Source organism: Dama dama, chromosome 14 (assembly GCF_033118175.1).
Source record: "Dama dama isolate Ldn47 chromosome 14, ASM3311817v1, whole genome shotgun sequence".
Classification (NCBI taxonomy): domain Eukaryota; kingdom Metazoa; phylum Chordata; class Mammalia; order Artiodactyla; family Cervidae; genus Dama; species Dama dama.
The window spans coordinates 63,451,490-63,466,785 of NC_083694.1; the positions used below are offsets into that span (position 1 = coordinate 63,451,490).

Genomic DNA, 15,296 nt, shown 5'->3' on the forward strand with positions numbered 1-15,296 from the left:
AACCTGATGTGAAATAATTACTTTCGTAAAACACAACATGTCAGTGATGCTTTTGCATAAAATACTATCATAGTAGCATTACCATAAAACACATTTTATTTGTTTTGTTTTGTGTTTTGTCATTCCAGATAGACTTCCTGGTCTGTAATATGCAGCCACCACCCTGAATTATCTTATATGCATTACTGTTTGTTGAACCAACCAATCCACCATTCAGTTCAGTCTCACTAAAACACTGCTGTCATCCTATCATACTCTATCAAGAAAAAACACACTCCCCTATTCTCACCTGTTCAAATGTAAACCCTTTAGATTATCTTTTAAGATTTTAACCAAATGTTTAAAACCTGCATGCTACTGCTGTCCAGGCTGAATCACCTTTCAGAGCTAACTCTGTCTCTGTACTGTTTCCTTCTCTCCATGGCAGTTCCTTTCTCCTCTATGTAATCTTACTCACTTTTTTAAAAATCCAGTTCAAGCTGCTTCTCCATGAAGTCCTTCATATTCTCTTATTTAACACTGTAGACCAGTATATAGATAAAAGGAACTAGAAAAAGTTGGTGGCATAATGTTTATCTTTCCAGTAACTTCATTTGAATAGCTGTCATCCACTACAGATACTGTTGACCTCTCAATCTTCCTTGAAACACACTTTGGTTGCTAGGATACCATTTTCTCCTGAGTTTCTTCCTTCCTCAGTGATCAGCTCTGAGTATCATTTACAGGCTCATTTTCTGTCCGTTTCTTACCTAATAATGCTGCCATCGTTTCTGTCTTGGATCTTTCTCTCTCATTTTAGACTCACTCCTGAAGCAATCTTACTTCTATCTCTGTTCTGAGCTTGAGATATGAATATCTAGACATCTCCACTTGACTGTCCTACAGATATCTCAAGCTCATCAGCATTTCTAAATGGATGTGAATCATCATTCCTTATTCCTTCCTAATAAATCTGTCCTTTCTCGTGTATTCTACTGAATTTACCCAAAGATACACTGTATTCCCCAAATCAAAACCCTGTAGTCATCAGTTCCTCCCTTTATGCCATAATATTGAATGGCTAATTCCTATCACTCCTACTTTCTTAATAATTCTTGAATGTCTTCCTTTACCTCTTCATTTCCAGAGACATGCTTTTGTTTGATGTATTGAGTCACTATTGTTTATGCTCTCATGTTATCATACATTTATCTATTCTTTACTAAATTCTATTCTACCTATTGTGTTACTAAATTTTATATGTATATTATAGCTCAATAATTGGTTACTTGTCTGTCTTATAAATGGACTCTGAGTCCCTTGAAACTAGAAACTGTATCTGTGCACAATGCTTGGCAAGAGATAAATTCTCAATATATGTATATATTGAGAATGATGATCAGTGATGAAAGAATAACTTAATAATGACTCTTTACCTCAAAAAATGATGTAAGGAAGAGAACTGAATGTTCACCATGTAAAACACAGACAAAATCAATAACAACAAAAACAATAAGAACAGTAGTACTAATATTGTCTTCTTGTCTATTGTTGAAGATCTGTGCTTACATCATCTTAGTTGAGTCAAACAAGATCCTGTGAACTAGGCACCATTTTTAAGGACACAGTGATTCAAAAAGGTAGTAAAGAGCAGAGGCAGAATGTGAATCCAGAAAAGCACAACTGCAGAGCCCATGCTCTAGGCTAGACTGCTTAGGGATTTAAAATTTTTACCGTTTACTAAATAAAACATTCTGTCAATGGCAATTACAACCTTAACTGCTGAGAAGCTACATTGTATTTAAAAAAAAATGAGCATAATTTTTTTCTAAATAATGTTATTATATAGTATGACTCACAATGTTAATATAATTCCACAAAAACTAAGAAACATGTGCTTTTCTCCATAGGTCCTCCTATTATCACTCTTGAACCAGTAGAAACTATTATTAATGCTGGCGGTAAAGTCATCTTGAATTGTCAAGCAGCTGGAGAGCCTCGTCCAACCATTACATGGTCCCGTCAAGGGCACTCTATCCTCTGGGATGAGCGAATTAATGTGTTGTCCAACAACTCATTACATATCGCTGCTGCTCAGAAAGAAGATACGTCTGAGTATGAATGCGTTGCTCGAAACTTGATGGGTTCTGTCCTTGTGAGAGTGCCGGTCATAGTCCAGGGTGAGTGTGATATTAGTTTACCCTGAGATATCCTTGTTAAACAGTACCTGGGGCAATCTAAACAATAAAAATCATGAAGCATCTTAGGCCACATCCCTTGTACCCTCAAGATACTTATAGATTATAGGGATAGGACAAAAATCACATTACAAACTGAAGAGATTAAAAACAATACAGATGAGAGCTGCAGAATACCAAGTTAATAATTCAAAATCCCAAACGGAATTTTGTTTTTAAAACTAGGTTAAAATTACTCTCGAAAATCAGTGCATAGTTTTGCTTCAAAGAATGACTTAATTCCAAAAGGTAAACAGCATATAAATGTCTTCGTCGCTCACTCTTTCAACAGCCATGTCCAAAGAAACTCTAGGTAACTGCTCAGTTCTTGGATGCTTCGGTTTTAATTTTACAGTAAAGAAGAGTTCCCATAAACAATTGCTCAGCCTTTCTAGGTTCAGCGCTAGACCCAGTGCATATCCTCCATGAAATCTGACTTACAGTTTTTGTATCTACAGTAACAGAGACCAAGTACAGTGTTTCATTTGCAGTGCCCGGTGGCTTTTCCCAGTGGTCGGCCTGGAGACCCTGCAGTGTCACCTGTGGAAGAGGGATCCAGAAGAGGAGCCGTCTGTGCAACAACCCCTCTCCAGCCAACGGTGGGAAGCCTTGCCAGGGATCGGATTCAGAAATGCAAAACTGTCAACAGAAGCCGTGTCCAGGTACACCTCTTTATTCAACAGACAGGCACGTGGTTCAATAGATGCCCACTTCTGTCCCCTAACTATGGTTTGTCTCAGTATAAGTTCTTTCGATTGAAATGTCTCTGATGGTGTTAACGTGTCGCCTTTGGATAGTGGATGGGAACTGGTCAGAATGGAGTTCCTGGGAAGAATGCACGAGGGGCTGTGGACGTGGTAACCGAACCAGGACCAGAACTTGCAATAATCCATCAGTTCAGCACGGTGGGCGGCCGTGTGAAGGGACTGCCGTGGAAACCATCATGTGCAACATTCGGCCTTGCCCAGGTAAGAACCCAGAGATAAGCAAAACTTATGTCTTTTTGACCCATACAGAGGAGTTATAATTACCTTTTCTTCTTTATTAGGAAGAGATGTTATGGCCTATGTTCTCACTTCTGTCTCATGGATGAACTTAAGGAGATGTGACATTAAATCAGTGTTAATTCAAGTACCTGATTTAACTGAGCATGAGAAAGAGTTCCAAACTGTAATATATTTTTTAATCATTTAAATGTAATCGAATTAATAGAATTTTAGAGATGTTGAAGACCTTAGATAACAGCTAATCCAGCCATTCACTTTCAGACAGGAAAAATGAAGTCTAGAGAGGTTAAAGACCTGCCCAGAAACACACAGCTGACAAGGAGAAAAATAGCATTAGCTACATTCACTCAATAAATGTCATGTGCTAGGAACCATGCTTAGGACTGTATCTACATGTCATTTTTGACTTTGTGAAACAATAGGTATTTTAGGGTTCTAGGTATCTTCACTGTAAGAATCTTTGCTGCCAAGCAAGCAGTATTGCCACATAACTAAATAGACCATTAGACCATAAGACAATTTTGCTGTAAAAGATGAATTAATGAAAATAAAGGTATATCTAAAAGGATATAATTAAGATGAAAAATTAAAAACAAAGTTTTTAAACAATTTGTTGTGAAAAATTAAAATGAAAAAATTTCAGAAAATATTTGAATACATTCCAAACGTGTGTAAATTCATGTTGTATAGCTTCCCCAATGGCTCAAGTGGTAAAGAATCTACATGCAATGCAAGAGACACAGGAGACTTGAGTTTGATCCCTGGATCAGGAGGATACCCTTTGAGAAGGAAATGGCAACACACTCCAGTATTCTTGCCAGGAAAATCCCAGGGACAGAAGAGCCTGGTGGGCTACTGTTCATAGGGTTGCAAAGTCAGACATGACTGAGCTTGCGTGCACATAGTTGTATTGGGGTATATCTTGGAAAACAAAGGTACTTCCTTTCTCAAAGTTTATCATCAATGATTGAGGATCTTAGTGTGTTAGCCACTCAGTTATGTCCGACCGACTCTTTGTGACCCCATGGACTTTAGCCCACCAGGCTCCTTTGTTCATGGGATTTCCCAGGCAAGAATACTGGAGTAGGTTTCCATTTCCTTCTCCAGAGGATCTTCCCAACGCCAGGATTGAAGCTGGGTCTCCCACATTGAAGGCAGATTCTTTACCGTTTGAGCCACTAGGGAATCCCTCAGAATCTTATGTTGGATATAAATTCTTTCTGATGTAAAAAAATCTGCTCTTAAGTCTTTTCAGCTGTCCCCTGAGAGTAAAATGAACAGAGGAGGGATACAGCTATTTCTTATCAATATATGTAACATATATAACTGAGCATACATATCTGGACCACATTTAAATGTTCCACCGCATCCTCAGTCCTTGTATTTCACCAAATTCTCTAAGTCAGATTCTGTCTCAAATACCACAATTCTGGCTACATTATGTTACCATTTTCTAGAAACATATTCATCAGGAAACACATAACCTTTTCCTTTTGCAGGGATATAAGAAGAGCTTGATGTGCTTGCCTGCAACTTCTAATATTGTGTGATAAATTTGATAGAGACAGCATTAGAAAGTAATCTGTAGTGCCTAAATTAGCTAAAAATAATACTGGAATAATTAACGCTCCTAAAGGCTGTTATGAATTACAGTTAGTCACTCAGTCACGTCTGACTGTTTGCAACCCCATGGGCTGTAGCCCATCGGGCTGCTCTGTCCATGGAATTGTCCAGGCAAGAATACTGGAGTGGGTACCCACTCCCTTCTCCAGGGGGTCTTCCTGACCCAGGGATTGAACCCAGGGTCTTCTGTATTGCAGGCAGATTCTTTACTGTCTGAGCCACCAGGGGAAGCCCCTATTCTATGAATTATTCATCACCCTTTTATATTCACCATAGCTTGGTAGACCTTTGCTTTTGACAGGTGGGAGGGATGATTGTGCTCACTGAAGGATTTACAAACTGATATGTTATCACTTTAGTATGGTATGCAATCTGACTTTATACTCTTATTTCACACTTCCAGTAAGTTTTCTTATCACTGTATTTTCTATTAAGTCATTATACATAATTATCATTGACTTTTCTAAGACCATCACATCTGCTCATTACTCTATAGATCTTAATGAGACCTAAGATGTATGTAATATAAAAAATGAGAACACTGAGTCAGTGGAGAAATGAAACCACTGCCAACTAGTTGAAACCTGTCAACCAGTTATTTTATCTTTCACAGCAAAACTGCCCCATAGCCAATTAGTTGGAGGAAAACCTCTTTGGGGCAAAGATTCTCAGAGTGACTATACTAGGTGTGGTATATTAGGGCCCTTTCAGATTAAAGTGACAGAAATTAAACTTAAATAAATAGACCATCTGTTTATACCATCTAAATAGACCAAGCTTAAATACTAAGCTTCCATAGAAAATTCTATTTTCAGGTATGATTGAATCCAAGAATTTGGCTAATGTTTGTACCAGAGTGTTTTCCATCTCTCATCTGCTTTCCTTTCTTTGGCTTTATTCTTCATTAGACTCTCTCCATGTGGAAAAAAATGACTGGTGGTACCTGGCCTACAAGGGCCTTAGAATCTAAGGCCTCAAAGCAAAAGAGTTCCTCTCTCTCAGAATTTGTATCAGCCCCTGGGAAGGAACCCTGCTTGACTTTGTGGGTCCCAGGCACACCTCTGAACTCAGGGAGTCCAGGAGAAGGATACCGCTCCGAGAGCCAGCTTGGGCTACTGACCCACAGTGGATCAAGAGAGGCAGGGCTCCTTGTTTGACAGCCTGAAAGAAATCCTATGGAATAGAAGAGTGGCTGTTGATTCATTAATTCATCCCTTAAATCACTCACTAATCCAACAGCTATTTATTGAGCACCCAGTCTGTGTTCAAGGCACTGTTCTAACTGCTAGAATTAGAATGGTAAACAGAGAATATCATTCACATACTGATAAGCATACAGAGCAAACTCAAGAGTTGAAGTGACAGAGCATACCTGGAAGAGACACTTTACCTGAGATGGTCTAAAAAAGGGGTGTTGACCAAAATGAGATAGTTACCCTCTGCATGGGGTATTGCATTCTATTGCATAATTCAGGAAGCTATATGATAAAATATTTGATATGAGAAAATATATGATAATTTACTGAGGTTGTATAACTACTAAAAAGTGAATTAAGGATTTGTATGCAAGTTGATCTGATTCCTAAGCCTATTCACTTAGATCTTGGGTGTCTTAATTTGCAGCTCAGAATATCTACCATAAAAATTAAATATTCTTATGAAATCTTAAAAAAAATAAAGCCAAAATTATTTGAATCTTGAAAAATTAGAAAGCTAATTATAATAACATATCAAAGTAAAAAGAACCAGCAATACCTGATTAATCTTTGTACAGTTTATCAGCTATGGTATCTATATAATGAAAAGCTAAATGATTTTTGTACATGTCCTAAAACAAAACTCAAGGTTTTTTTTTGTTTGTTTTTATTGAGTAACTATTGGCTTACTGCTGTTTTGCTCACTATTCTGTTGGCTTACTGTTTTTTAGACTTTCTTTGGTTATCTCTCAGCCCCTAAACAAGTTGAATTTAGCTGTTATTATGGCATATTGTCAGTGGTGTTCTGGATCCAGCCTCTGAAAGCGTGTGTCTCTTCCCACTGGGAGTTTCATGATATCACATTACTAGGTAGATATTGACCATGGTGGGAGTGTTTTGTACCATAAAAACTATAGATGCTATAAATCAGTTTCCTCCCTACTCCCAGAAAGCTGGCTGTTAAACATTTATCAGTGTATACCACTGCAAAATGGGCAGATAGCCTAAGATGGTCTTTTTCATCCAGGAGGTATGTCAGCATCTTAGGGACAGAAGAGGTTTTCTTTTAATACATTGTTGGAGTCAACTTGATAATATTTGTTGAGACTTTTTACATCTATATTCATGAGAGATATTGGCCTGTACTTTCGTTTTCTTGTAATGTCTTTGTCTTGTTTTAGTATTAGGGTAATGCTGGCCTCATAGAAAGTTAGGAAGTAGTCTCTCTGCTCTGTCCTCTGAAAGAAAAGGTAGAGAATTGGTCTAGGGGGTACATTTTTTCCCACAAATGTTTGGTAAAATTCAACAGTAAACCCATCTGGTACTGTGTTTTCTGTTATGGAAGTTTATTAATTAGTGATTACATTTCTTTAATAGATATAGAACTATTCAAACTTTTTTCTTGTGTGAGTTTTGGCAAATCGTATCTTTCAAGGAGTTGGTCCATTTCATCTAGGTTGTCAAACTGGCAGACACAGAGTTGTTCAAACTCTATTAATATTCCTTTTAATGTTTTTAATACCCATAGGATCTGTAGAGAGGCCTTCTCTTTTATTTTTGATAATAATCATTTGTATTCTCTCTTTTTCTCTTGATTAGCCTGGCTAGAATCCTACTGATTTTATTGATCTTTTCAAAGAATCGGCTTTGGGTTTCACTGATTATTATCTGTTGATTTCCTATGTTCAGTTTCACTGATCTCTGCTATATTTCTTTTCTTACTCTAGATTTCATTTTCTCTTCTTTTTTAGTTTCCTAAGGTGGAAATGTAGATAATTTATTTTAGATCTTATGCATTCAATACTATGAATTTCTCTCTAAGCACTACTTTTGCTGCATCCTACAAATTTTGATAAGTTGTGTTTTCATTTGCATTTAATTCAAAATATTTTTAATATCTGTTGAGATTTCTTCTTTGAAATTGTATTATTTAATAGTGTGTTGTTTAATCTCCACATATTTGGGGATTTTGCATCTACCTATTATTGATTTCTAGCTTGATTTCACTGTGGTCTGAGAGCAGACATTATATAATTTCTAACAAATTAAAAAGAATAAAGTATATTTCATGGCTCAGAATGTGGTCCACCTTGATGAATGTTCCATGTGAGCCTGAGAACAATGTGAATTCTGCTGTTCTCAGATGAACTAGTTTATAGATGTCAACTCTATCTAATTGATTGCTGTTCTTGAGTTCAATCATTTCCTTATTGTTTTTCTGCATGCTGGATCTGTCATTTCTGATAGAGGAGTATTTGAGTCTCCATCTGTAATGGTAGATTCACATTTGTCTTTTGCACTTCTGTTTGTTTTTGCCTCACATGGTTTGATGAGATTTTCTTTTAGTAAAAAATTATGTTTAATAGTGTCAAGCTTACAGAAAAGTTGCAAGAATAATACAAAGAACTTCTGTACACCTTTTACCCAGATTCACCAATTGTGCATATTTCCTAAAACAAGAATAGTGTCTTTTATAAACACAATTATCTAAATCAAGAAATTTAACTTGAATACTGTTATAAATCTTATCTAATCCACAGTTCACATTCAAATTCTATTAATTGTCCCAGTTATATATGCTTCATAAACTCTTTTTTCCATTCCAAGATCTCTTCCAAGATCACATTCGCATTTATGTGTCATGTCTCTTTAGTCCCTTTCAACTGGAACAATTTCTTAGCTACTTTTTATGTTTTATGGCCTTGCTATTTTTTTTTTAAGTATATAGGCTAATTGTTTTGTAAGAATTTTCCATTTAGGTGTGTCTGATATTTTTTCACGATTAGATTCAGATTTTGCATTTTGGCAGACATATCATAGAAATGATTTTGTGTCCTCAGTACATCATATCACATGACGTGTCTAACTGGTAATGTTAACTTTGTTCACTTTTTTAACGTGGTGTTTTCCAGTGTGTAGTTACTATATTTACCTTTGTAATTAATAAGCATTTTGTAGGGAAACTTTAAGACTTCATAAACATCTTGTTTCTTATCAGTCTTTTACCTACCAGTTTTAGCATCTATTTATGATTTATTTTTGCTTTAAATCAGTTATTGCTATGATCTTACAAGACATCTATTATTGGCTTTCCATTGTAGGAAAGAACTTTTCTTTCTCTTTCTACCTTTTTTTTTGAGTTATATCAGTAAGAACTCAAATACCATTTCCTTCAGTGATTTATAATGCACTACCGTCATCATTTATTGTGATGCACAAATTGTCTTGGTTAGTGGAGATCGCTTGAGACTATCTTCAGTTTCCTCTTGACATGTGCCCATGATTCTGTGAACACTTCTGCTTTCTGGTACAAATTGCTATTTTAGACCTATCTTGTCCTCCCCCAATTAGAGATATTTCTAAACTGACAGCCCTCTCTCTAAAAAAGATTGATATCTTCTTCTGTTGTAGGCCATTCTGCTGCCATTTGAGTCAGTCATGAAAGATATATTGTTGGATTGCTTAAAGACTGAGCTTTTTTTGAAGTGTTATTCTGAAAGCATTGAGAACTTTGAGTGAAGACTAGCAGTACTAGCTCAGAGCTCACACTTAGGTGACATTGTGTGTCTTATACTATTTGAACACTTTTCATCTATCAACTCATTATTTTTCACACCCATCCTAGTAAGGGAGGTTCTTTTTCTTATCCACACATGGCAGATGAGGAAACTAGAGGCCCAGAAGCTAAGGAACTTGTCTAGGATCTCACAGGTAGTAAGGGCAGAGTGGTTATTCAGGCACAGGGTATCTGCTCTAGAGTCTCTGCTCTCCTGCCTTTCCAGAATCAGAACTGCAATGCAGTGTAATAGCAAACTCATCTGTTTTACTTTTCATAATCTTCTAATTTCTCCATAGCTGTTTTCTTTTGTATTCTTTAGATACCATGAAATTTTACACCTTTTCTGGTTTATTATTGTCATTCTTGCTATCATTCCATTCACATAAAAGAAACATTTCAATTCTTCTACGTTTCATGCCATGAAGTTCAATTTTGGTTAGGGTTTTCTGTATTGACTTAAAAAATTAAAAGGATCTTCAGCTGAAAACCTCTATCCATATGTCATAGAAACTATAGCCCACCAGGCTCCGCTACCCATGGAATTCTTCAGGCACGAACACTGGAGTGGGTAGCCATTCCCTTCTCCAGGGGATCTTCCCTACATAGGGATCAAACCCAGGTCTCTTGCACTGCAGGCAGATTCTTTACCATCTGAGTCACCATGGAAGCTCCATAATAGATAGAATCTACACAGATAAGAAATTAATAAATGTCACCCAGTTGTAATCCTCCAAAAAATGCATGTATCATAAGGCTTTTCATAAGAGCGAAATGCTTTCATTAACCAACATCCTTGAAAATAGAACATATTAAAACAGTTGGAATAGCAGAATTTTGAAATGCCATAGTCCTTATGTAATACCTATGAACATCAGTGATCTTAATTAATAAAGTAGTAGTCTTGAGTAGTACTTGCCATTTAATGAAAGGCTTTCTTTCCCTTTTATGTTTCGTCAAATAATTTTTAGTGAAGATTCTTGTCAGCTGAAATAAATTTGTGACTGTGTTTCTTGTGTCTACGAAGTACAAGAATATGTAGTCAGTTCAATTAGACAACAGTTAATTAGGAGGAAATTCAAGATGTGTTTTAAAATATTTTCTAAGCAAAGAAGCCAAATGATAATTCCATTCCTTGTTTTTCAACTTACAGATTGTGTTAAGAGAATATTTAGACAGGACCTTAAAGCCCTATGGTTCCTATCTTGGTTAAACCTGGTGACCACGGCAAAAAACTTTTTGAGCCCCACATCTAGAAAATACCTTTTGACAAAAACATGACCTGTACTGACTTACACATAAGAGAAACCATGTTTATTCTTAGCCCTACACCTGGAAGGAAACATAAGGTTGTTCCAAGCTTGTGGTCAGATGGTGTAATATGTTAGTTACTAAAAGGAAGGCCTTAATCTTATTTCTTGGAAACTACTGGTCAATTTTTTCTGATGTTTAGGAAGCAGGTGAGTGTGTTATTTAGAACTTTTAATTCAAGAACATTATGTAATGGGGAAAAATTTTCAAAGAGTTATAACTGTGCAAATCATCATGCTGTTGAAAGGTCCAAGTACATTTTTAAATGTGAAGCTGAATCAGGTTTGAAGATGTGGCCTTGCAGTGTGGGGTCCAAGTTATCATTATGGAGACCATTGTGTTCGCCATAACTGCATTGAGATTAGTTACACAGCTTAGCTTCTGGTTCCTTCCACATTCCCCAGAAAATACTTAGTTAGGGCTTATAAGCTCAGACTTTATTTATGGGTAGTAGTTTGATTACATTTAATTTTAACAAAAGAGCCCCTTTGGATAATTTTAAGCATTTATTTCAGCATCAGGTAGCCTTCTCAATTTTCCTATAGATACTAATTCTCATGAAAATCTAACCAGAGGGGGAAGGGAAGAACATCATTTGTTATGTTTCCTTTGGTTCAATTTCAGTTATTTTAGATTCTGGGCTAATTTAACTCATTACAAGTTATTTATTTATATAACAATTTTTTTTAATAACAAATGTGGTTCTGTGACTTAAAACTCTGTCTTGGGATGTTTGTAGTTCATGGAGCATGGAGTACCTGGCAGCCTTGGGGTACATGCAGCGTAAGTTGTGGAAAAGGTACCCAAACAAGAACAAGACTATGCAATAACCCACCACCGTCATTTTCTGGATCCTACTGTGATGGAGCAGAAACACAGATGCAAGTTTGCAATGAAAGACACTGTCCAAGTAAGATAAATACAATGTTTGTACCCTCAATAATTTAACCTCTACATCTTATCTAGGGAGTATGTCATTAAGAATCAATGTTAAATGTACACACTGCTATATTTAAAGTGGATAACCAACATGGTCCTACTCGATAGCACAGGGAACTCTGCTCAATGTTATGTGGCAGCCTGGATGGGTGGGGAGTCTGGGGGAGAATGGATACATGTTTATGTATGGCTGAGTCCCTTTGCCGTCCACCTGAAACTCTTACAACATTGTTGATCGGCTATATGCCAATACAATACAAAATACAATACAATACAAAATAGAAACTTAAAAGAATCAGTATCAATAAGATTATCATTCAACCTATCAATGCGCAGGGTTTAACTTGATCATTTCTAAGTAGTAACAGAGCACATATGTTTTTCTTTAACCCAGTTGATGGCAAGTGGGCCACTTGGACCAGTTGGAGTGCCTGCTCTGTATCCTGTGGAGGCGGCGCCAGGCAGCGAACAAGGGACTGCTCTGATCCTGCGCCTCAGTATGGAGGCAACAAATGCGAAGGGAGTGATGTCCAGAGCGATTTTTGTAATAGTGACTCTTGTCCAAGTGAGTGTTGGAAATAGTGAGTCAACATTATACTTTCTTAAAGTTTCACTATGGACTTAAGTCCTTAAAATTACAACAGTCTGTTACTTGATTTGTCTACCATTGGTCTAGGATATCAAAATGTTGTGTGGTTGCTATTGGGTGTATATAATACCATAGACCCCACTGATTTAGATGGGCAGAGGCTGCATTCTATTCCATGTCCTTTTTAGGACCAGTTGCAGAGTGCAAGGACTAGGGCATCCTTCCACACCAACTAGTGATGATGTTGATTCCGTAACAGAAGCAAGCAGGTGCCTCTCTGCCTTAATGTAGTCACCCAAGTTAGAAGTGTGGACCCTAACAGCATTTCAGTTCACTGTATCCTGAATGTTATAGCTTGACTCCTCAGAGACCTTTTCTTATTCCTATCCTCCAGCTCCTGGAAAACTTATTGTTGTGGTTCAGTTGCTGAGTTATGTCTGACTCTGTGACCTCTTGGACTGCAGCACTCCAGGCTCCTCTGTCCTCTGCTGTCTCCTGGAGTTTGCTCAGATTCATGTCCATTGAGTCAGTGATGCTATCTAAACATCTTACTCTCTCCCTCCCCTTTCGCCTTCACTCTTTCGCAGCATTAGGGTCTTTACCAGGGAGTCAGCTCTTAGCATCAGATGACCAGAGTATTGGAGCTTCAGCAGCAGTCCTTCTAGTGAATATTCAGGGTTGATTTCCTTTAGGATTGACTGGTTTGATCTTGCGGTCCAAGGGACTCTCCTGAGTCTTCTCCAGCACCACAATTCAAAAGCATCATGCTTTGGCACTCAGCCTTGTTTATGCAGGTTAAATGGAATTGCACAGTCACTGGAATGTATACCCAGTTTCCTGTTTATCGCTCTGTGTGTTTCTTTTCACTTCCTGGATAGTCTTTCTGTACGCTTTGGATGAACGTCATTGATGACCACTTCTCCAATGGTTCTGTGTCGTAGCTCATGGAAACTGGAGTCCTTGGAGTGGCTGGGGAGTGTGCAGCCGGACATGTGGCGGGGGGCAGATGCGGCGGTACCGCACATGTGATAACCCCCGTCCCTCCAGTGGAGGAAGAGCTTGTGGAGGCCCAGACTCCCAGATCCAGAGATGCAACACGGACATGTGTCCTGGTGAGCTTCCAACCCCTGGCGGCAGAAGAAGTAAAGCCTTTCATTCAGTGCTCCTTGTGGCAGCCCCATCACATCAGGTCTTGAAATGAAAGTTGTATAGGCAGAGTCACCCTGAGGGTAGATTTTATTACCCATTTGTTAATATTGACCATCTTGTTCTTGTTCACAGTGGATGGAAGTTGGGGAAACTGGCACAGCTGGAGCTGGTGTTCCACCTCTTGTGGAGGAGGTGAAAAGATACGAAAACGGCTCTGCAACAATCCAGTACCATCTAAAAGTGGTCGCCCCTGCCCAGGCGATGCTACTCAGGTATCCAGATGTAATATACAAGTATGTCCAGGTAAGCAATTACATTAGACTTTGGTAGGACCACATTTACAGACTTTCTGTGAATTAAAAAAAAAAAAAGGTGTCACTCTGAACCCTCAAATTATAAAATAGTGCCAACTCTGGATGAAAGAGGGGCTTCCCAGGTGGCTCAGAGGTAAAGAATTCACCTGTCAAGCAGGAACATAGGTTTGATGCCTGGGTTGGAAAGATCCCCGGGAGAAGGAAATGGCAACCCACTCCAGTATTCTTGCCTGGGAAATCCCATGGAGAGAGGAGCCTCATGGGCTACAGTCTATGGGGTTGAAAAGAGTTGGACACACCATAGAGACCAAACAATGACAACAACTTGATGGAAGAATTAGGAAAAGGGCACTTTTTCCCCCTCATTGATGCAGCTCTGCGCCAAAGCTCATGCTGTATATTAGTCTCTACTTGCCCCCTTCTAGGCTCCTTTTATAAAAGGATATAGTCTTCCCCCAGCTGTAAATAGTAGTCCTGGGCTTGAGGAGTAAAAAGGGCAAGGAAGAGTGGGAAAACCAGGCTGAGATTCCAGGCAGAAAAATGAGGGTGGGGCAGAAACTGAATAGCTAATAGAAATACACAATTGGAGGCTGTTCTTTCACAGATGGAAATATAGAGAACATGAGTACAGACAGTAAAATAGGGAAAATCCTGTTTAAGGGAAAAGATTAGGGGGAGTTCAACTACTATCATTCAAGTCATGCAATATGCCAAGATATTGTGATACAAAAATTCAGAAGGAACAAAGCTGGACTTCTAGAACTCATGGATCTGAGTTTATTGGAGTCCCAAGAAATGGAAAATATTAAGAGTATTCATCTCAAAGAACTGGACTGCCTAAGGGCTTTCAGAAGACCAAAAAGAACATTTTTACACTGTTGAAATATTGGCACCATTGGACATTCCAAAGCTTTAAGGCTGCTTTGGAAATTAATTATCCCTGAAAATCAGCAAGAGTGACAGAAAGGAGTTATATGAACAGATGTATAGGATATAAGCACGCTGAAAGAGCAAGCATCCCTCATTCAGTTGCTTAATATGTCTCCTCAACATGGCGCTGATCACCAATGATGTTGAGACTCTTAACATGTAGGCACAGTGATGGGTCTCATTTCAGGTGAGACATTTTGTAGCTCAGTCTCTCATGGTATCAGGGACCCAGTGTAAGAAGGAAGTCCAAATAGGCAAATAATTTGGATTACAGGATCTGATAGAGAGTTTGAAGGATCCCAACTAGGTAAACAGAACTAGGAGACATCTATTGAACACTGGGGTTCAAGTTCCTCTGTGAGACTAGAGAATCAAGGTCAAAATGGGAGGCCACTCGTTAGCGATGACCTGAGAACTAAGGAAATTAGTGATCCTACTATCCTCCTCTGGCCCTGCTTAGGACTCA

At 38.1% G+C, this 15,296-nt stretch overlaps 1 protein-coding gene across 3 annotated transcripts in view; it reads left to right on the top strand.

Moving 5' to 3' along the window:
- The window catches only part of HMCN1 (hemicentin 1), a 525,163-nt gene that overhangs the window by 462,583 nt on the left and 47,284 nt on the right, over nt 1–15,296 (top strand). For all 3 annotated transcript variants that reach the window (XM_061160939.1, XM_061160937.1, XM_061160938.1), the window contains exons 87-93: nt 1,890–2,159; nt 2,708–2,878; nt 3,014–3,184; nt 11,649–11,819; nt 12,243–12,413; nt 13,379–13,549; nt 13,719–13,889. In XM_061160939.1, the coding sequence (XP_061016922.1) occupies nt 1,890–2,159; nt 2,708–2,878; nt 3,014–3,184; nt 11,649–11,819; nt 12,243–12,413; nt 13,379–13,549; nt 13,719–13,889 (1,296 nt within the window). The remainder of the gene's footprint in view (nt 1–1,889; nt 2,160–2,707; nt 2,879–3,013; nt 3,185–11,648; nt 11,820–12,242; nt 12,414–13,378; nt 13,550–13,718; nt 13,890–15,296) is intronic.